Source organism: Haliotis cracherodii, unplaced genomic scaffold, assembly GCF_022045235.1.
Source record: "Haliotis cracherodii isolate W230 unplaced genomic scaffold, xgHalCrac1.p SCAF_13, whole genome shotgun sequence".
NCBI lineage: Eukaryota > Metazoa > Mollusca > Gastropoda > Lepetellida > Haliotidae > Haliotis > Haliotis cracherodii.
The window spans coordinates 38,450,530-38,474,141 of record NW_027266268.1 but is presented as its reverse complement, the minus strand read 5'-3'; the positions used below and the strand labels follow the sequence as shown (position 1 = coordinate 38,474,141).

Here is a 23,612-nt window from a genome sequence, read left to right as displayed (position 1 = left end):
CGGGTCCCCTTAAAATTACATTTGGTATCAAATAGCTGTCGAATCTAGGAAGTTTCATTATATTTTCCGCTGTGAAGCATTTCATTATTATAGATTTGTCAAAATTATCAGCACAATATTCAATAAGAAACAAAGACATTAAGACAATATTCAGTTAAGTGAGCAGTGTTTTGCTGCTGCCCCTCTTACTGCCCATTGTCCAAGAATCAGGGATGACCTGTGACTTGTAATATCCCTAGGTGGCAGTTATTCAGTACCTTACCATGACACAGTGATTGCCTAAATATATGTCGGGCATCCCCTACTTTCCATACAACACTGAATAGTGTTATCGCAAACATTGATTTTACGAATGTTAAATGATACCTCTCATCTCTTTCCCCTTATGTCCTAGCAATACAGTTATATAGGTACTTGAGCTGATATCCGGTTGTGCCACCTGACATTAAATCCAGATTGTAAGTTCGTCAGCAGTTTGTTCTCCTTGAGGAAATTAAACACACACTGTTCAAACATTTGGCTAAGCAGCTTGTGAGTGCTACTAGTCCTTAGTTTGAGAATTCATGTACACTATATGGAAACTTGAATAATTTGGTCAAGGACGGAACTGGACAAGTCGCTGTTAATTTAAGTAACTTATTACCTTCACCACCTGAAACTATTGTCTGAGTGGTATCTACAGATAGAAGAATATCACGAACTTCTTCCAGATTTAAATTCACAGACGGTAATGGATCATCAGTAGTGCACGTTGCAATACATGGAAGATCAACATCGGGGTTACTGACGGAAAATATGTGGGTCGAGAAATTTAGGCCAGAAGTAGGCATCCCCATGGGGACCAATGATGGCCCCCTTCTTGCGGATAAGTTTCTTTATGCATATGAATCGGAATTTCTGTTCGGATTAGCAAAGTCAAAACAAGGTAATATGGCCAAGAAGTTTAACTTACGCTTCAGGTATTGACCTTTTTCACACTTCGCTACTTCCGGTTTGAAATCGAGGCTTGGAGAGCAGAAGGTGAAGGCTGGATAGCACATGAAACACATGGAGATGTCAACAAGGCACGCAATCGGGACAAACTGTGACAATTTAACCATCCCGGTACATTTATCGTAAGTATTGAACATTATTCTTATTCTTATCATTGACAAACTATTCTACTGTTATCTGGTCTCCTTACCGATATAAATTTGAGTCTGGCCGTTCTGTTGTGATTTCAATTTAAAATATCCACGACCACCTGGTAACTCCCAGTGCAGTTTATGGTAGCTGAACAGACTTAATACAAATGCTACTGATATCTTGTAAAGAATAATTCATTGTTTACACACCATTAAGCCAAACTATTTACTGTGAGTTTAAATAACTTTGTGGGTTGTATTTGAAGTCGAAATATTGACCTTTTGACCATATCTAGATATATTTCAGAAACTAACTAAATTGATATGTTGATATAATGTATCAAATTGTAACCTACTGATAATTTACAATAGTAACAAATCAGAATTTTGCATCAGTTGCGTATTTCATGTAAATTGTAATGGACTCAAATGCATTCCAATAAAATATTAGACCTCTAGGTCTACTTCTGCTGCTGTGATTGTGAACAGTTGTTATTTTGATTGTCAATGTTGACAGATTAGATACCATGAGGTGTAATAGTTCAACTGAATTATTACATAAAGGGTGTGTAAATATTTGAAGTAAAGTACAGTTTGATCTGCAATTTTGTAAACAATATTTCTACCAAAAGGATATTTACTTTACTGTACCAAATTAATCATGTCATGAAATGAACAAAAATCCAACTAAATAATGGCCAGTAAATGTTCAATCTACATGTGATCTTTATATAATTTACAGAAACAGATAACTCTTTAACAGTTTGTATTCAAATATTTCAAATGCTAAATTGATATTGACAATATAAACTTAAAGTATAAACAGAATTATTTTTAATTCCCATGCGTATAGCAATCATAACTCATTTATTCCCTTTGTTTAATTGTGAAACCCATCTGGTTTTATGTCCACAAACATATTTTCAAACTTTTAAAACAAACTGATTTCTTTTGTGCAAGCAATTGCCATATATTATTGATTATTAATCATATCAATTTATATGTAAGAATATAGTTGTGCTTACTGTGTCATTTTGCAATTATGATATTGTTATGATGTAATATTTTACTATTGTTAACAATCTTTAGAACTTTAGTTTATTTCAGTCAAGTCAAGTGGTCTGATAATTTTGATAATTTTTATAATTCAATCAAAACGAGAAATATAAAAAAATATAAATACATAGAAGAAATTTGCTTCCCTTGTCAAGTAACGATGATAGCATGAATTTATCTCATCTTGTGATCTGACAAAGTTAATATTTTCAAGTCAAGATATCAATTTTAAGAAACCACAAGAAGAGATAAACATTTCATTTGACAAAATAAATTCAAGTCTTATATTTTCTTTGTGATCTTCATGACCTTCAAAACCATAGTGTCATGAGGCAGACTGACTGTAGGTGTGACAAAACGTTATATTTTACCTGATTTTAATAAAAATCTTATTTATTACACTCTAGCGAACGTATGTTTTCAGCATGGTCAGACTAAACAAAGTATTTCATGATTAAATACATACCGGTAATACAAATATCAAAACGTGTTTCATTAAAACAAGAGTGAATAAAGAGCTGTAGTACACTGTCATTAAATTGATGCATCTGTTGAAATTACTGTTTACACAGAATATACTGTTTGAGTTTTAGACCTATCAGATGAATTGATGCCTTCAAGATTGTTCTAAAGTACATGTAGCATGTAATGTTACACACTGTGATTAATTTTCCTTAAATTTCTCTATTTCAGAAGAATGCTGTTTTCTAAATAAGCAATATTTTGACAGAAGGTGAATAATTATGCATTGTATATTGAAGTAGAAATATTATATAGCGAGTCAACAAAATGATGTACTAGTATCCGGTGATGGATGTCTGGTTACAATGTGCATCCTGTCAAAGGACGAGGAAGTGAACAGCCATATGTATTAAATCGGAGGTGAGGTGAAATGGGGTTTAGCGTCGCGTCCAAGATTATTGCACTTATATAGCGACGTGAATGTACGTGTGTGTGTTTGTGTGGCTGCTTGTTCTAGTCCGGACTGATGCCGATTAATAGTGCTAGCTCACTGAGATACCATGCCGCAGTTTAACATGGAAACCCCCCTCAGACACAATATACTGACACCGAGCCGACCAGTCCTTGTTTTAGCCCCTTAATGCCGAGCACCAGACAGGGTAACAACAAGTACCATCTTTTAACGTCTTTTGGTATGACGCGGCCGGGGATCGAACTCGGACCTTCCGCTCTCCGGGCGGAAGATCTACCACTAGACCACGGAGGCGGTCCCCACTTAAATAGGACGAGGAAGTGAAAAGCCTTATTCACTCAAAAAACAACATGGCCAATATTTATCAGACACTAAACAAGCACATAGTACCATTTGTTTACAAGCAAGAAAATTATTTTCTCCTGGAATTTAATTAGGTCCTTTTGACTGACAAAGACAACCGGTCCATGTCAAGTTTTGAAAACTTATATTGTGAGAAATAAAGACATGAAAATTTCGGTTTGTTTTTCTTTGTGAAATATGAGCAATCCAGATTGTTCCATTAAAATAATTTGTACCGATACATATATTTTATCTTGGCTTGATTACCATTTGAAGTTGATTCCCTTTTATGTTTTGTTATTTTATCTGTACTCATATCTGATCAAGACGTTTTCAAACTATTCGGGATTAACGTTTTAGTAGCTTCCTTTTGATATACAATTACCTATCATCATACAGGATTAGGAAGGACTCTCGATTGGTCTGCGAAGAATCCATTTAGGACATTCGTCATAAAATAATCTTTGATACAAAACCGGTGTGCGTTTTGACATTGATACAATACTACGTCTTAACTAATCGCCACCAGATCTTATAACATTGGAACTATTAACGGTAATCTCTGTTATTGAGTCATGAGCATATTGTGACTGACGATATTAATATATATTCTCGCATAAATGTCACCCAATCTGAATTTCGATTTCCATTTTATCAATTTTGTATTCTAAGAATACGATTACGTTTCCTCATTAACGTATCTAACGATTTTACCATAAAGGATCCTTGTATAGATTTATCTAATATGTCTTGAAGTCTCCATGTCAGATCTTCAATAAATAATATTACTATTATCAGATGAAAACAGACAATCCGAGTATATTCATGCCATCTGAATCTTCAAAATTCGAATTTGAGGTATGATTTGTTTTAACAGGTTCTAATTATAACATGAAATGTGAATGTATTGAGAACTTTATATCATACTTCATGTACGTCCATGATAAAGGCAGACTGAATCGAATCAAAGATAAACGAAAATGGTGGCAGTACTCTCTCCAGCTACTGTGTTCAAAGGTCTTGTATCATAAGCCTCCACATACCATTTTGCCTTTTTAAAGTTATTTATTTTCCTGTAAGTGTTAGTAGTATATTTTAGACCGCGCTCATATGTTCTGGTTTCTCTTGGTTCATCGATCACCTAATTACCTGGTTTGTTTGTAGGAGCACGGCTGTACGGCGTCAGTCAATAAATACTTAGTTTTTATGTAAATTGAGTGAAGAGCGGGTGCTACCGGTAGAGCAGGACATGCGTACCCTCTTCGCGAACAACTGGTGTCATCTCTATGGTCCAGTGGTCCGATCATACAGTTTTCATGCCCTGTACGCCAAATTGAATCTGTTTCGGCGGATAATCTAGACTGGTTATTCTCTTGCATTGACAATTTATATTTAGGTACGTACCTGAACAATTCACAAATAAAGAGATCGATTTGCAGCGTACATGAACGGCCATCTTAACTAAAGGAACGCTGGTGTTCCTCTGGTAAATGTGGGCGATACTCCAATGAAATAACTAAAGTTTTAGTTTGGGGCATATACTTAATAATAAAACATCAAAGCTAGAGGACAACCAGTCTCGATTATCCACCGAACAGATTCCATTGAATGGATTGAAAATACGTGTGGACACCAGGTGTTCGCGATAAGGATGAGTCTGTCCTGCCCTACCGGTAGAACCCACTAGACAATTGACACTTACGCTGACAACAGAAGTGTTTCAATTTACTTCTTTTGCAATCTGTTTAATAAACTTCACACAAACGACCAGGAGACATGTGACATGGTGTTGTGAATGTTGTTAATAGTGTCATGCGATTGTATTATCTTCCATATCGTGACAACAAATTGTCATTTGATGAACAATTCAAAATGAAATATGCTATTAACTCACAATGTAGCACAGATGGGGGACACACCTGTTATGGTACTTATATCAAAGGTGTGGGTGTGGGTGTGGGTGTGTGGGTGTGTGTGTGTGTGGGGGGGGGGGGGGGGGGGGGGGGGGTTGCGCTAGTACAGATGCTACATTTGAATATATACTCAGCGTCATGATTGAAGGGTCACCTAGATATGTAGCGCGTCATACATGAACATAATTATACCAACAACCGCCAACAGGTCTGAGCATGTTGAAAGTGTGCAGAAATGTTACAGAAAATGCAGTTTATGCCTATTTCACACTGATTTGGTGACGTTATGAAACTGGATAAGCCGACAAAAACTATCAAAAGACAATGAAACATGCAAGATTGAAGAAGATGGAGAAACAACCCAAAACACATGCCTGAATGCCAGCAGTGGTTTAGCCCGTGCACGTGACAAGTAACAGTCATTGTGGGTATACTACGGCTAATTCAGGATGCAACTGAACTGCACTCGGTTTTTTTAATACTTTTATCTCTTACTATCTGAATGACCTCTCAATAATGAAACCTATGATTGTTGGTTCGAATCCCGGTTCGCCCCGATTATGTTTCTAGATTTGTCAGTACCATACCCGTGCTCGTGGAACGTCTGAGGCCTGCATCACTTCGGGCTTTCCTCCCACATTAGGCTGACACGCCGCGCTATAACTGGAATGCTGTTAAAAGCGGCGTTAAACCCAACTCACTCACTCACTCACCCACTCAATAATGCCGTTATTGTTCCTCAACTACAGTATACAATGTACGTACTGTAAGGTGACTAATTAGGGCGGAGGTTTTGATGAATGAATCATGAACTACGTGACGAATGTCCGTTATGGTAAATATATTTTGTATGATGAAGCAGATAGTTATGTAATCCACTATCATGTCGCAAATACTTATGAACTCCACTTTTGTGCAGCAACTAGTTCTGTAATCCACTATTATGTAGCAGATACTTGTATAATCCACTATCATGTAGCAGATACTTGTATAATCAACTATTATCAACTATTGTGTAGCAGATGGTTATATAATCCACTATAATGTAGCAGACACTAATGTAATCAACTGTTATGTAGCTTGTATAATCCACTGTTATGTAGCAGACACTAATGTAATCAACTGTTATGTAGCTTGTATAATCCACTATAATGTAGCAGACACTAATGTAATCAACTGTTATGTAGCTTGTATAATCCACTATCATGTAGCAGATACTAATCTAATCCACTATTATCAACTATTGTGTAGCAGATGGTTATATAATCCACTATAATGTAGCAGACACTAATGTAATCAACTGTTATGTAGCTTGTATAATCCACTATAATGTAGCAGACACTAATGTAATCAACTGTTATGTAGCTTGTATAATCCACTATAATGTAGCAGACACTAATGTAATCAACTGTTATGTAGCTTGTATAATCCACTATAATGTAGCAGACACTAATGTAATCAACTGTTATGTAGCTTGTATAATCCACTATAATGTAGCAGACACTAATGTAATCAACTGTTATGTAGCTTGTATAATCCACTATTATGTAGAAGACACTAATGTAATCAACTGTTTTGTAGCTTGTATAATCCACTATTATGTAGGAGACACTAATGTAATCAACTGTTTTGTAGCTTGTATAATCCACTATTATGTAGGAGACACTAATGGAATCAACTGTTATGTAGCTTGTATAATCCAATATAATGTAGTAGACACTAATGTAATCAACTGTTATGTAGCTTGTATAATCCACTATTATGTAGCAGACACTAATGTAATCAACTGTTATGTAGCTTGTATAATCCAATATAATGTAGTAGACACTAATGTAATCAACTGTTATGTAGCTTGTATAATCCAATATAATGTAGTAGACACTAATGTAATCAACTGTTTTGTAGCTTGTATAATCCACTATTATGTAGCAGACACTAATGTAATCAACTGTTTTGTAGCTTGTATAATCCACTATTATGTAGCAGACACTAATGGAATCAACTGTTATGTAGCTTGTATAATCCAATATAATGTAGTAGACACTAATGTAATCAACTGTTATGTAGCTTGTATAATTCACTATAATGTAGCAGACACTAATGTAATCAACTGTTATGTAGCTAGTATAGTCCACTATAATGCAGCAGACACTAATGTAATCAACTGTTATGTAGCTTGTATAATCCACTATAATGCAGCAGACACTAATGTAATCAACTGTTATGTAGCTTGTATAATTCCACTGTTATGTAGTAGATGCTAAATTATGTAATCCACTATTATGTAGCAGATTCTTGTATAATCCACTATTATGTAGCAGACACTAATGTAATCAACTGTTATGTAGCTTGTATAATCCACTATTATGTAGCAGACACTATAGCTAATGTAATCAACTGTTATGTAGCTTGTATAATCCACTATTATGTAGCAGACACTAATGTAATCAACTGTTATGTAGCTTGTATAATTCACTATAATGTAGCAGACACTAATGTAATCAACTGTTATGTAGCTTGTATAATTCCACTGTTATGTAGTAGATGCTAAATTATGTAATCCAATATTATGTAGCAGATTCTTGTATAATCCACTATTATGAAGCAGACACTAATGTAATCAACTGTTATGTAGCTTGTATAATCCACTATTATGTAGCAGACACTAATGTAATCAACTGTTATGTAGCTTGTATAATCCACTATTATGTAGCAGACACTATAGCTAATGTAATCAACTGTTATGTAGCTTGTATAATCCACTATTATGTAGCAGACACTATAGTTAATGTAATCAACTGTTATGTAGCTTGTATAATCCACTATTATGTAGCAGATACTTATATAATCCTCAAGATAATGTGTACAGTCATATAGATTGCTAATAACGTTTTGGGATATGTGTTGGGGCGAATGTTCGGAAGAAAGATAACAAGCTCCTATTAGGTCGAACCCAGTATTTGAGGTAAAGGTTACGAAGATGATTCTCATCAACATCATACCGTGTCCTTTTGAAATAAAAGTGTATCAATATTTCCATTCTGTAACATTTCTAGAAAGAAAAGGTAGCTCTGTTATTCAATAATATTGTAATAGACGCGAAGAGCTCCAAAATTGCTGAATAGACGTAAAATATAAACTCTCAACTGCTGACAAAAATGTAAAATTGTTGATATTCCAGTAAGTATGTATGCTCTAAGTTTGTGTTTTATTGACACACGTAACAAAAAAACAAGGTTTTCTGATCAGGGTTTGTTTGAGTCTCGCCAGCATCTCGGAAGCACAAAGAATCGTTCCATCATATCGTGTACTCGTGTAATAGTCTCGTTCCATCGTGTCGTATATAGTGTGATAGAATTGTTCCATCATAGCGCATATTCCTGTAATAGCACCTTTCCTTCACATCGTATGTTCATGTAATATATACGTTCCTATATATCGTATATTCGTGTAATAGAATCGTTTTATCGTATCGTATATTTGTGCATTGGGAAAGTTCTGTGATATCGTATATTCATCTAATAACATCGTTCCCAGGCCAACAGATTGCTGCACATGTTTCAAGGCGACCCCTTCATTATATGGTACAGTAACCATACGTATTCTCATTCAGCTGCAACTTGTTACTAGACATCCAGAGCTTAACATCGGATATACAAGTTTCCATGTTCCTCACAGCAGCTTGCTGTGGTGACTTGTCCAATGAAAGCCTGTTCATCAGCTGTGAATCATCGGCATAAAAGTGATGGAAGACTTGTATTGACTCATAATGTCGCCAAGCGGACACGTATACAGAGTGAAATGACCGGCCCTAAAACAGATTCCTGAGTAACTCCACAAGTTAGCTCGACAAACTGAGACTGACAGAATGTAATTATGTCAAATAGGTTACAGCTGAGGAAGCTATTGATTCTCTGATTTAATATTCCGGTGAAAACCTTTCCAATCACTGGTAATAGAGAGATTCCTATGTCGTTGTGGGACACATCTGAACAACATAGTGCAAACCCTGTTATTCCAGACACCCCATCTATCGGACCGTTACTTATGGAATCTCTACAATACATGTATGCTATACTTATGATTAATAATCCGGTACATTGTTAATCTGGGCTACGTTATTAAAATCACAACCATCTGAATGAAAGTGATTTCACTGTAACTATTTTTACAAAAATATACCGTTTATAGCCCTGTCTGCCTTTTATTTCAATTCTATATTGTGGGATATTATGCAAGCTAGTAGAAGCCATTCATGTCACGTTACGGGTACTGGTACGAGTGAGTCACTCACCTGGGGGTGTGGTCCTTCTTTGAATTTTCATGATCACAACGTGACACTGGCTCGGGGACGACGTGTCATAATCCATCTATATAGGCAAATATGGCAACATCTGCATCTTTTCAGTTAAGTGATGTATAACTGACTATACCACAAGCACGTATTTATGAATCACTATCAAATAATGATAATAGCGGGTGTTCGCGTCACAAACACTTGCAAAGGCAAGTCAATCATTCAACTGTACGTACGTAGCTGTAGGTGAATTACTTAATGACGTAACATGAAAACCATAAAAGGTTACGAGTTATCTTGTAGATGGTACCTGCCATTGATTAAGATAATTTATCGTTATTCAGATGTACATAACATTATCGTTCGGTATAGTTTTCTTATTAATTTCATTATATTTGCAGCAAAAAACATATGACATTCATCTTTAAACTCGATCAAAGTACAATGGGTACATACTCTTAAATCACTAGGTATAAACTGACGGACAAAAGAAAGTATACACCCATGTTTGATGGTGGCTTAAGATGAAACAAAAAAGAAACGGTTATTCGATGGTGATGTACATCTGGAAGGTTTTGCGAGCTGGAGAGTACTGCGAAAACTGCGAGCGACACACACTCGCAATAGTTTCATGGCGCACTTAGTCTTGCAGACCAACAGCAAACAACGGAAAAGCATATTTCGTGTCAAACCAGCCACAACAGGATAACATTAATATTATCTCAGATCCTGTTTCTATATTGCCCATTGTCACTCCCTGTCAATGGTCTCACGAGGAAAGTTAACTTACCAGCCACACCTCGTCAGTGTCTTCACGTCACAGAGTACTCCAGCCTTTAACTGCTGTAAGATGAACACACTACGCCAACCTCCCTTGGTAACTACAACACATTCATCTGTAGTTTTACAAAATACACTGACTGGGTGACAAGGAAAACCTGGTCAGGGAGGGATTGCAACACCACGTGTTATCCAATGTATGTGTTGACGGGGTTCTGCAGGATGTACAGCTTGACACGTTTCCCAATATTGACATTCTTGTCATTCAAGCGACTACAGTAGTGAAGGGCTGGGACGGACAGTTCATCTGTGGTCGCTGTAGATGGATAAATGAGATATCTACTATATCTTGAGTCATGATTCGTTAAGCATCTGTCATTGAAGAGTCCACCTCCGGTAGTCACTGGGTTGTCTGGTCAAGATTCAATTATTTACAGACTGCTGGTATATTGCAGGGTTCAACAACAACAACAACAACAACAACAACAACAACAACAACAACAAACTTTATGACCTAAACTAGTAATAAAGCCGACCAATGAGACCGCCTCATCTGTTTCAAATTTATAATGATTCAGAGTGACAGAAGACTCTCCACAAGACTGTATGGCAAGAGGGATGACTTCAACCTTCCAATAGTCAACTTCCCCTTCAAGCAATATTCCAACAGCTCCAGCCTTGGTGTTTACATTTCACAACTTTTGAGATACAATCGAGCAAGCTCTTTCTAGCAAGATTTTAAAGAGCCTCAGGTTTCAAACAGTTTTATGATAGACATATATCGAGGACATATATTTCGAAATTTGACTCATCAGTGACAAACATGAGGTCCGATGCACTTTCACTATTTTGACCTGTACCATATGTTCCCGTGATTCTTTAGGTGAACAATTGACTTGCCTTTGCATGTGTTTGTGAGGGTTGCCACCGGTTGGGCAGGATACGCTCACCTTTTCGCGGGCACCTGGTATCAAGACTATTTGATCATGGTTCAAAAACACATGCTCAAGATATCGTCGGAATCGTACAATCGACTCTACATTTGGCAGAGATTTCTATTTAATGTGGAAAGTGTTTTGTCGCTTTTATTTATTGCAATGCAGATTAAACTGAAAGAGTCACATACTGTGAAATCGGGTTATTAGGAAACCCCTTGATGCTGAATTCGCTTTAGTCAGTAACCAAAAACATCAGTCTGAAACCCCCTTGAGAAAACCTTTTTTCGGGACCCCCGTTTGTCTGTAAATCCCACAAGTAAAACTTATAGGAAAACTCATTAAGCGAACTCGTTAGCCTGGAAACCCCGTTAATCGTGATCCCGTTATCCTGGAAACCCCTATTTCATACTACAGGTGACAGCACCGCGCGTATGACGAGTGTTTTGTATGTCATACTGTTTTTAAAGGGATTTCTTAATTCTTAATTCTTAATTCTTAATTCTTAATTCTTAATTCTTAATTCTTAATTCTTATTCGAGGATAACAGTGTTACTCATACAAATGAAATATCGTTAATTAGCCTTTCTGTATGACGAAGTAGGTCGTAATGAATACCCTTTCGAGAAACTCCGGGGGCACTCGGGGGCACTCGGAGGCACTCGGGGGCACTCGGGGCCAGTGGTGTAAGGCGTCACAATTCGCTGTGCACAGTTGTAGCTCTTAGCCACGCCAGGAACCTAACTGTGAGTTCGAATCCCGGCTCGCCCTGAGTATGTTTCTAAGTTCGTCAGCACCATGCCCGTGCTCGTGGGTTTCACCAACAGTGTAAATGTCTAAGACCTTCCCTTTCAGGTTTTCCTACACGCAGCAAACTGACGCGCAATGGTACAATTGATATGTTGTTCAAAGCGGAGTTAAACCCAACTCACTCACTCGCTAGATCCGGGTAGAGTAGGTCTTCAGCAACCCATGCTTGCCGTAAAAGGCGACCATGCTTGTCGTAAGAGGCGACTAACGGAATCGGGTGGTTAGATTCGCTGACATGGTTAATGGATGTCATCGTATCCAAATTACCTAAATCGATGCTCATGATGTCAGTCACTGGATTGTCTGTTCCAGACTCGATTATTTACAGACTGCTGTCATATAGCTGTACTATTGCTGAATGCGGCGTTAAACAACAAACTAACAAACAAAACAAACGTGTCTGTAGCACATTGTGTGAGTGGGGGGTGCTACCGGTAGAGCAGGACATGCTTACCCATTTCGACTTGCTGTCATCACTGGTTTTCATATCCACAGATCTATATATCTTTTCTCATCCTTGCTTTGTCTTGTACGCCCCATGGAGTCCGTTTTCTAAATACATTCTAGACTGATTGTTCTCTGGTGTTCATGTATGATAATAGAATTTATTGTGACAGATGTAACGTGTGTTGCGAATATGGCAATATTATTTATTCATGTTAGTAATTTCCCAGGAATGAGGGTGTGTGATTACAGTGTTACGTCTCCTGGTCTATGTAATAAGTAGGCTCAGCAGTGAGTATATAGACTCGCTAACATGCTAGTACAGAGAGGGCGGCGGGGTAGTGATAACAGCGTTCGCTCGTTACGCCAACCGGGTTCGATTCTCCACATGGGCACAATGTGTGAAGCCTATTTCTTGTGTCCCCGCACTGATATTGCTGGAATATTCCTAAAAGCGGCAGGATATTTTAAAAGGGGTAACTTTCGAGTGAATGTAATGTTCCAGATAAACCTTGACGGCCTGTAGGTCGAGTATGGCCCAGGCAAACCAGTGGATGACGACATGAGCAACAAACCATGATCTCGAGGCAAGGTGACACACAATCAGCCCTTTCAGAAATCGTAACCAGAGGTACGTTACCCCCAAAAATCGTCTTCGCGAGGTACCTGCTGCGTCCCGTTCACTGATCGATTAGAGTATGCTAGAGCATGATTTGTTTATTGTTTAACGCCGCACTGAGCAACATTCCATCCATATGATGGCCTCGCTCAATGATCAAACGTGTACTATATCACACTCTTGAGAAAGGATATCACGTAAGCACACCATCGGATAATGTATTCACATAGCCACATGCACGTGCCATCGGATAATGTATTCACATAGCCACCTACACGTGCCATCGGATAATGTATTCACATAGCCACCTGCACGTGCCATCGGATAATCCCCAGACAATGATTCGCCGATGATGGGGATCGAGCTTGAGTTGGCACGCTCACAGCTTAAAAATCTACAGGGATTGCACTAAACACCCGCCCCGAACCTTAAATAACGTTTAACCTCCTGTTATCTCCGAGATGCTATTTTTCAAAGCCCTTTCTGAATAGCATTGATGCTAAAAAATGTTGTTTGTTTTAAAAAGCAAATATTCCTAATATTTCACACGAAACCCACATGTCACACAGCCGCAGACTTTCCTACATGTACACAAATATTCGAATAGATAGCAACAGGGTGGTTCCATTGTGTCATTGAATGATACGAGGGCTGGCTGAAAAGTTCTAAGCCTAAGTGGGATATCTCAATCGGATTGAAACAAACTTTTACACCAACAAGTACAATCATTTAATGAATCATAGACATAAGAACTACAACTGTAGTGTTATTATTGTCTTTGTACCAGACCATCTTGTGAACCTTGAAATCACCAGAAATGGCTGTAGGGCAGTCATCAAGTACCTGCAACTGAAAGGGCTAACTCCAACACAGATACATGCTGACATGGTCTCCGCTTAAGCGGATGATGCCCCCTCCATTTCCACTGTAAAGAAGTGGGCTGCGGAATTCAAGCGTGGCAGAGAGAGCCTTGACGATGACCCGCGTCCAGGAAGGCCTTAAACAGCAACCATTCCGGAAAACATTACCCGGGTGCATGAAATGGTGATGACTGATCGACGATTGACCACTCGACATATTGCCAGTGTTGTGGGCATCTCTCGTGAGAGGGTTGAGCACATTATCATCAACGAGTTGGGAATGACAAAAGTTTCTGCAAGATGGGTGCCAAAGCTCTTGACAGCAGATCAGAAACGTGTCAGATTCCTGACGTATCGTGACAATTTATGCCGTTTTGAAGCAGATCCCGGTGATTTTTTGGCCCGATTTGTAACCATGGATTAGACCTGAATTCATCACGTTCAACCAGAAACCAAAATACAGTCTAAACAATGGAAGCCCCCCCCAAAAAGCCAAGTCGGTTCCTTCTGCTGGAAAGGTGATGGCTTCAGTCTTTTGGGATTCCAAGGGTATTCTGCTGATTGACTATCTTGAAAAAGGCTAGACTATCAATGGAAGATATTATGCTGACCTACTGAGACAGTTGCTTGAAGCTATTAAAGCTAAGCGACGGGGAATGCTCACTAAAGGAGTCCTGTTCCACCAAGACAATGCTCCTGTTCACAAATCGGTGGTTGCCATGTCATCGATCCATGATTGTGGCTTCGAACTCATTGACCATCTCCCTTATTCACCCGATTTGGCCCCGTCAGAGTTCCACCTGTTTCCCAAAATGAAAAAGGAAGTAGCCGGTCGCCATTTTCCTAGTAATGATGACGTCATTTCCGCTTTGACTTTTTAAGGGTGGCTGAAGAAAATTTCTTCTTGACCGGCATCCAGGCCTTGCAGCATCGCTGGTAAAAGTGTGTAAACCTGGAAGGGTCTTGGTACGGGTCTTTCACAGTTAGGCTTAGAACTTTTTAGACAGCCCTCGTAGCAATTCAGAAAAATACATCCGTGGTAGCATATACTGTATGCAGCTGGTCGGTGCACCACTATCTCATGCATATGTTTTTTTTACGCGTTTATCTTACACACGTCGACATGAACATACGTTTCCAGTGTGCTTAAATTCGTAATATCAAGAGCACATTCGCAGAGGAACATGTGAAGAGTTACCTCCCTTAGCTGTTAGGAATTAACTCGCAAATCCATTTGGTTTTGAGTATTGTTTTGATATAACGATGTTCTTATACATTCCTCATGTACACAGTGAATATATTTCCCAATCCTGATGAGTAAATATTACACTTTGTGACATTTGGACATAAGGTTGAGTGAAATAAAATACCAGACATTCTTGCAAACGTAACCGGCAAGTTTTCGTTTGCCCCAAGAGGTTACCATGACCTTGTCTGTCTATAGCCATCGTGGCGAGCGGATGAGCTTGTAATACAGAGTTGTGACCCTTGGCCGAGACAGGATCACGCTCGTTCGCAAGGGTTTCACGAAAAAGACTTCAGTGACTGCTACCAAGGTTTTTACCGCAACTACTAGTACTATTACTACTACTACTGTTACTACACAACTACTACCACGACTGCTACCACAACGACTACTACCACGCATACTACCGCGACTACAACTACTACCGCACCTACTACCACAACTACCACGCTTACTACCACGACTCCTACCACAACGACTACTACCATGCATACTACAGCGACAACTACAACCGAAACTACTACCACAACTACCATGCTTACTTCCGCGACTACTGCAACTGCTATAGTAACGTCTTTAAAATCTACAACCACGGATTCTACCACACGAACTACCTCGACTACAACCACAACTACGACGCTTACGACTATGGCTACCATCACAGCTGCTACCGCAACTAGCACACAACTTCTACCATGCCTGCCGCACCTACCACATAGCTACCCCGTCTACTACTGCCATGACTACTATCACAACAACAAATGCGACTACCACCACCGCTCACACAACTACTTCCCCGTATACTACAACGACCATCATAACTACTACCATGGCTACTACAACTCTAACTTCCACAGCTTTTGCCAGGGCTACTTCCTCAACTACTACTACCACCACAATTACCATGACTACCACAACTACTCCCACAATTACCACTACAACTACCACAACGGCTACACCACAACTACCACCACAGCTACTACCACGACTACCACCACAACTACCACCACACCTACCACCACAGCTTCTACAACTACCACTACCACTACAACTACCACCACAACTACCATCACAACTACCACCACAACTACCCCCAAAACTACCACCACAACTACCATCACAACTACCACAACTACCGCCACAACTACCACCACAACTACCACCACGACTACCTTCACAACTACCACCACGACTACCTCAACTACTACCACCACAACTACCACCACGACTACCACCACAACTAACGCCACAACTACCACCACAACTACCACCACGACTACCTTCACAACTACCACCACGACTACCTCAACTACTACCACCACAACTACCACCACGACTACCACAACAACTACCACCACAACTACCCCAACAACTACCACCACAACTACCACCACAACTACCACCACGACTACCACCACAACTACCACTACCACGACTACCACCACGACTACCACCACAACTACCACCACGACTACCACCACAACTACCACTACAACGACTACCACCACAACTACCACCCCAGCTACTACCACGACTACCACCACAACTACCACTACAACTACCACAAAGACTACCACTTCAACTACCACCACAACGACTACCACCACCACAGCTTCTACCACGACTACCATCACAGCTACCACCACGACTTCCATCACTACAACTACCAACACAACTACCACAGCGATTACTACCACGAATAACACCACAAGTACCACCTATCGAGCATTAAACACGCAATATATAGTGTCATCACGGCAATACCATATTTTGACCACGAACCATCCCTGTCAATGAAGGAAACGTTGATCAGCAAGGATGCGCCAGGATTTGGGGCTGTGGGAGGCAAACATCCAGATGGGAACATGCATTGAAACACAACCCCATTGGACGACAGTGAGTGAGTGAGTGAGTGAGTTTGGTTTTACGCCGCTTTTAGCAATATTCCAGCAATATCACGGCGGGGGACACAAGAAATGGGCTTCACACATTGTACCCATGTCGGGAATCGAACCCGGGTCTTCGGCGTGACGAGCGAACGCTTTAACCACTAGGCTACCCGACCGCCCCTCATTAGACGACAGTGTCCTCAACGTGTCCACTGAGGTGTTGAGAATCCACAATGTACTAATTCGACTTGTTTCAAGTACTTTCTGTGAATATAAAGAAAGAACTCCTTGGTTTGGTGGTCCATGTACATGTGCATTTGGTGATTATAGTGTAGGCAGTAATTGCAATGAAAAATGATTAAAAAAATCCTCACCGGGACCTCATTTGTTGGTTTATCAACACTCTGAAGGGCAGGTATGAATTAAGATGTTGTCAAGCTTCAACTACCATGACAACCAGCTAAAATACAATATCAACGAACCTGGACAGTATTCAACTAACTACCATCAATTCGTACATTATTTGTTTTGCGATGCACACTTCCGATGCCATAGCTGGGACAAGGAGACGCATTTTCACTGAAAGAAAAGTTCCGTGACGCCTTGCTGAGGTCGGCCAACGTTAACGTTATGGAACAGTGCGCCATTTCCATAGACCCTGGAATTTCCATTGTCTTGCATGTGATCAGTTCTGTGGCAGACATGATGGTTTATCACATGTTCGTTATCGAAAGAACTGGGATTTGTTTTTATTAACCCAACCAAACTCCAGGACTATCGGTTTGTTAGGTTTCAGATTTGAGGGTGTTATTGAGAGTTCGATGTCCGGGGGTTCAAATGTTAAAATGTCCGGGCATCAGGATGAGGGTTTGTGGTTATAGAACGCCTGAACTTGACAACACGTAATGTGTGTTGACGTTATTAAATACAAGAGATCTGAGTCCCTTTCATTCTCATGTGTTTTGTGGCAGTGTATTTTGTAACTTTATTCTGATTATGGTAGTTCGATTGAGAAATTTGGAATGGAGTGACCTCCCATGGTTGGGTAATGGTCAACTCCGGCACGGAGAGCTCCCCTGTGAGGAGCTAGTCCACCGTTTGATGACAGTTGTCACTTCTCAAAAATGGATACCTAGTTCTTGATGAAAAAATATCTAGAAGACATGGCTGTACCTCTATAAGAGCGAGACAGGGCGATTCGAGGCCTTCCTATTTCGAACTTAAATGCACCTATCTGTGCGCTTGCTCTCCAGCTCACTCACTCACTCACTCACTCACTCACTCATCCTCCCACACACCCACACATCCACCCACTCAATCACTCACTCAAGGTGTGCGAAATGAAACGGTCACGCGTCCCACGTTATTGGACAATACTTCATCCAGTGATAAAGTTCACTTTTTGATTTACGCTATAATGGGCTATTACACAACCAGGAGAGCGTTGCAAGCCACGAATCACTTAGAGTAAGCAAATTCGCGGGGTCTGCAACAGCTTGAAGCGCTTGCGCACTCTCCAAAATTGCGGCGCAACTACCGCATGGTTGCCTTGCCCTAATGAATAACGGGGCGGTCGGGTAGCCTAGTGGTTAAAGCGTTCGCTCGTCACGCCGAAGACCCGGGTTCGATTCCCGACATGGGTACAATTTGTAAAGCCCATTTCTTGTGTCCCCCGCCGTGATATTGCTGGAATATTGCTAAAAGCGGCGTAAAAACATACTCACTCACTCACTCCTAATGAATAACGTAACAGAAGAGGCTCGATGACGAGCTGATTATTTTTTGACTACTTTGAAGATGTGGAGCAGACTGAGGATGATGGTGTGTTAGCTACCTGTGCTCATTTCCCAGTTGATCCACTCAAGAATTTCTTGTTCCGCGGTGGAACTCAGCCGCAATTTGGTTTTCGCGACCTCAATCAGCGATTGGTACGACTGTAAGTGGCTGAAAGTTAACGTCCCGTTGTAAGGCGAATAGCTGTACATCACTTGCAAACGATTGGCGCTTTGCAACGCACCCCAGTTGGGTGGTATCCCAGAGTGCAACCAACTCGGTAAGCAAACCGCTGTTTGGTGTGCAGTTGCTGCAGGCTGCATAAAAGTGTCCTTCTGCAGAAAACGCCCACAAAACGTCGGCTATGTTCACAGGGGTCTCCGTGATCCCTCCATGCACTTGTGGAAAGTTGAGTGTCACGTGATTAAACTGAAACAAATATATATCAAAAACATAAATACTTACCATGCTTATTGCTGCATGGGACTTTGACTAATCACTCCCTGTACGGACAATGACATTGGACGTATTGAACCCTAAACTATACATTATTTTTCTTTTTGTTCAACATTTACTAGTATTTCGTTCTCGAGAAGGCAGTCAGGAGGACCATCCCATCCCTTAGCGCTGCTCGAGGATTTTCTTTTTATGGCCTCCTGTTAGAAACGTAATAAATGAGATGAGATGAAATGGGGTTTAACGTCGCGACCAAGAGTATTGCACTTATATAGCGACGTGCATGTACGTGTGTGTGTTTGTGTGGCTGCTTGTACTAGTCTGGACTGATGCCGATTTATAGTGCTAGCTCACTGAGATACCATGCCGCAGTTTAACATGAATATCCCACTCAGACACAGTATACTGACTCCGAGCCGACCAGTCCTTCTTTTAGCCCCTTAATGCCGAGCGCCAGACAGGGTAACAACAAGCACCATCTTTTAACGTCATTTGGGATGACGCGGCTGGTGATCGAACCCCGGACATTCCGCTCTCCGGGCGGACGCTCTACCACTAGGCCACGGAGGCGGTCTAGAAACGTAATAAAGTAATAAAGGTAGCCCTACCCCATTGATTTAAAGGTTGTTTTCCCAGGTTTAATATAACAAAGCGACCTTGTGCATTGTTGACTTTGCCGACGCATGTTGGGCATGTTCCTATGGCAACATCACCCGATACGCACCCGTGTTTGATTGTCCAAACAAAGCTTTAACGTCAATGATAGGTGGGACTTGGAGATTCGCTTCCAGCCGCTTTTACTACAGCAAGTGTAAGTGTATCACGTAACCTGACCGTGGTCTAGTGGAAAGAGAGTCTGCGCGGAGAGCGGAAGGCTTGGGGTTCGATCCCCGACCGGGTCATAACAAAAGTCGTCAAAAGAGTGAGTGAGTGGGTGAGTTGGATTTAACGCCGCTTTTAACAGTATTCCAGTTATATCGCGGCGAGTCAGCTTAATGTGGGAGGAAAGCCTGAAGTGATGCAGGTCTCAGACGTTTACCACTTCGGTGAAACACACGAGAACGGGTATGCTGCTGACAAACATAGAAACATAATCGGGCCGAACCGGGATTCGAACCCACAATCATAGGTTTCTGGTGTGCCAAAGGGATGCAACTCTGCACAGCGAATCGCGGCGCCTTAGACGACTGGGCCACACGTGCCCCCTCGTCAAAAGAATTGAATCAAGGGGATAAAACAAGGACTATATTGCTCAGAGTGGGGTATTCCTGTTAAACTGCGATGTGGTATCTCAGTGGGCTAGCGCTATAAAATCGGCATTACTCAGCATTATCGCACGCACGCACGCACGCACGCACGCACGCACGCACAGCATCATTATTTGAAACATTATACAATTCCTGAGTTTTTATACATTCGGTCCACACCAGGCAAGAGGACACATATCTCGGACTGTTGTGGTGTTATTTAGAATCATATCTCAAACATGTGTTGCTTCCAGTCAGCAGATGGCCACTTCAGTCATTCACGCTGCTGTAAACCATGGCCAACATGCAAGTTTTTGACGGTTATGTAAACACGTCGTTCAAGTAATAGCCGACCCCTAACAACTAGGTCAGGTGCGCATGCCCGACATAAATCGGTGATAAGTGACGTCATAAAACATATTTAAGTGACGATCTTCGTTGCCGATGTGGCAATACACGAGAGTCCTATAAATGCTAAAATTATAACGGCACGATCAGGGCCATCTTTAGCACAGGGGATAAGCACATAAAACCTGGAAAAAATACAAATTATAACGACAGTTATAAGATATTTTGATGTAAATGAAAATGAGACATTGTAAATTTAAACAAATACGTTTGGGTGAGTGGGTGAGTGAGTGAGTATGGTTTTACGCCGCTTTTAGCAATATTCCAGCAATATCACGACACCAGAAATGGGCTTCACACATTGTACCCATGTCGGGAATCGAACCCGGGTCTTCGGTGTGACGAGCGAACGCTTTAACCACTAGGCTACCCGACGTTTGGTACTTACATGTACAACACACATTGCATTGGTAAGGTTGAAATAGGAGAAGTTTACACGTTTTCACGAAGGTGGGAAACAGAAACATACCAGCTATATCACGACGCCCTTTACATAATCGAGACTGAGTCAGACAAGTCAGTGGTTGATAGCATGACAACCCTAGATCAACGACGCAGTGATCATCATAGATTCACACATTGTAACCACGAAATCAGAGCAATATTATTTTACGAACAAATTTCACGTTGGTTGTTCTTCGCTTTTCATTCGATACCCAGAACCAACGAATGGTATGTTCAGTGGCAGCCTACACGAAATCGCCGACCTCATGTCTACTTGATATGTAGACAGGAGCCCAGTTATCCTACAAGAAATCACCGACCGCATGTCTACTTGATATGTAGACAGGAGCCCAGTCATCCTACAAGAAATCACCGACCTCATGTCTACTTGATATGTAGACAGGAGCCCAGTCATCCTTCAAGAAATCGCCGACCTAATGTCTACTTGATATGTAGACAGGAGCCCAGTCATCCTACAAGAAATCGACGACCTAATGTCTACTTGATATGTATACAGACGCTCAGTCATCCTACAAGAAATCACCGACCTAATGTCTACTTGATATGTAGACAGCAGCCCAGTCATCCTACAAGAAATCACCGACCTAATGTCTACTTGATATGTAGACAGAAGCCCAGTCATCCTACAAGAAATCACCGACCTCATGTCTACTTGATATGTAGACAGAAGCCCAGTCACCCTACAAGAAATCGCCGACCTGATGTCTACTTGATCTGTAGACAGAAGCCCAGTCATCCAACAAGAAATCGCCGACCTGATGTCTACTTGATATGTAGACAGAAGCCCAGTCATGCTACAAGAAATCACCGACCTCATGTCTACTTGATATGTAGACAGACGCCCAGTCATCCTACAAGAAATCACCGACCTCATGTCTACTTGATATGTAGACAGAAGCCCAGTCATCCCACAAGAAATCACTGACCTCATGTCTATGGAGTGGGTGAGTATGGTAGTACGTCGCTTTTATCAATATTCAAGCACTATCGACACCAGAAATGGGCTTTACACATTGTACCCATGTGGGGAATCGAACCCGTGTCGAGTGAGCGCACTACTGCGAGAGCCTGTAGTGTGCGTGTCTTTCTTTACGCAATCCTATACATAGTAAGGCCTGGTCTATTTTCAGCTGCGCTGGCTATGTTTATCCTGGGCCTGCTCATCAAACATTGACAAGGTGGTACAAATTAGCTTTGATTGAAGTGGCGGAGGATCATTAATTTATAGATTTTTGTTTGGTTTCATGACCGATGCTGCTTAGTGTCAGCTGTTTGTATTAGACGGTTCTTGGGAAACACTGTGCTTGATAAACACAATAGTAAATTTTTGTATTGATCTTAAGTTGCCAAGCTGAGGAAACGAGAAAGTCATATCAACTGGAGAGCAGTTCATCAGAGTAAAAGATATGAGTTCAATGAGGTCGAACACACGAAGACATCACCTGGCTGAAACACGCCGACAGCAAGACGTGTCACGTCGCAAAAAACCGAACCAGTGCATCCCAGCAGCAATATACAGGGACACAACTCCACCACATCAGGTGGGCTAATGACCTATAACATATCCCATCAAATATATGATCTAGAATTTACCGATAACGCAGTGTTATGTTAACGTAATGTTGTTGTTTTTGTCCTAATTAGGAAACGGAGCCACAAGCGTCTCGGTCGCATAAAAAATGATTGACAGCTGAGTGATGAAAAAAACTCCTCAGAGGAAAGTATATATATGATTTTGTCTAACCATAACACCTCCCTGAGAACAATCAGATTTAAGTAGCACAAGTTCAATATTGTTGCATGCGGTCGTCTTCTCCTATCAATCATTGATGAAACAAATGTAATAATCGCCTTCAATCTCACGCGCGCCCTCCGTTCTTGGCTATTTTCAAGACTATTTTCCCAGCAACTGACCACCTTATGACAATGTAATATGAAGTGAACGTGAATTATTGAACATCCCCCCCCACCCCACCCCCCTCCTTGATCTTCCTTCTAATCTGTTGCCATGGAG

At 40.8% G+C, this 23,612-nt stretch overlaps 2 protein-coding genes across 4 annotated transcripts in view; one reads left to right on the top strand and one right to left on the bottom strand.

Annotated features, from left to right (window-relative positions):
- Positions 1-10,623, bottom strand: part of LOC139459321 (uncharacterized) — a 56,120-nt gene extending 45,497 nt beyond the window's left edge. Inside the window, exons 1-2 of one of the 3 annotated variants that reach the window (XM_071240775.1) lie at positions 10,457-10,623; positions 9,664-9,739 (exon numbers count right to left, since the gene is read on the bottom strand). The gene's annotated coding sequence lies outside the window, so the exon portion shown is untranslated. The remainder of the gene's footprint in view (positions 1-9,663; positions 9,740-10,456) is intronic. The other 2 variants (XM_071240774.1, XM_071240776.1) reach the window with 2 other exon arrangements.
- On the top strand, positions 796-16,604 carry LOC139458691 (cation channel sperm-associated protein 1-like). The gene is made up of 3 exons (XM_071240104.1): positions 796-925; positions 15,691-16,039; positions 16,337-16,604. The coding sequence occupies exons 1-3, from the start codon at positions 796-798 to the stop codon at positions 16,602-16,604; spliced, it is 747 nt and encodes a 248-aa protein (XP_071096205.1).
- The last annotated feature ends 7,008 nt before the right edge of the window (positions 16,605-23,612 follow it).

What these genes read in the sequence shown, in the direction of transcription:
- LOC139458691 (XM_071240104.1), top strand. Translation starts at nt 796, where the DNA reads ATGTGGGTCGAGAAATTTAGGCCAGAAGTAGGCATCCCCATGGGGACC. An exon ending in ATTAGCAAAGTCAAAACAAG is followed by an intron (nt 926 to 15,690) that starts GTAATATGGCCA and finishes CGCAACTACTAG; the next exon opens with TACTATTACTACTACTACTG. An exon ending in CACAGCTGCTACCGCAACTA is followed by an intron (nt 16,040 to 16,336) that starts GCACACAACTTC and finishes CTACCACCACAG; the next exon opens with CTACTACCACGACTACCACC.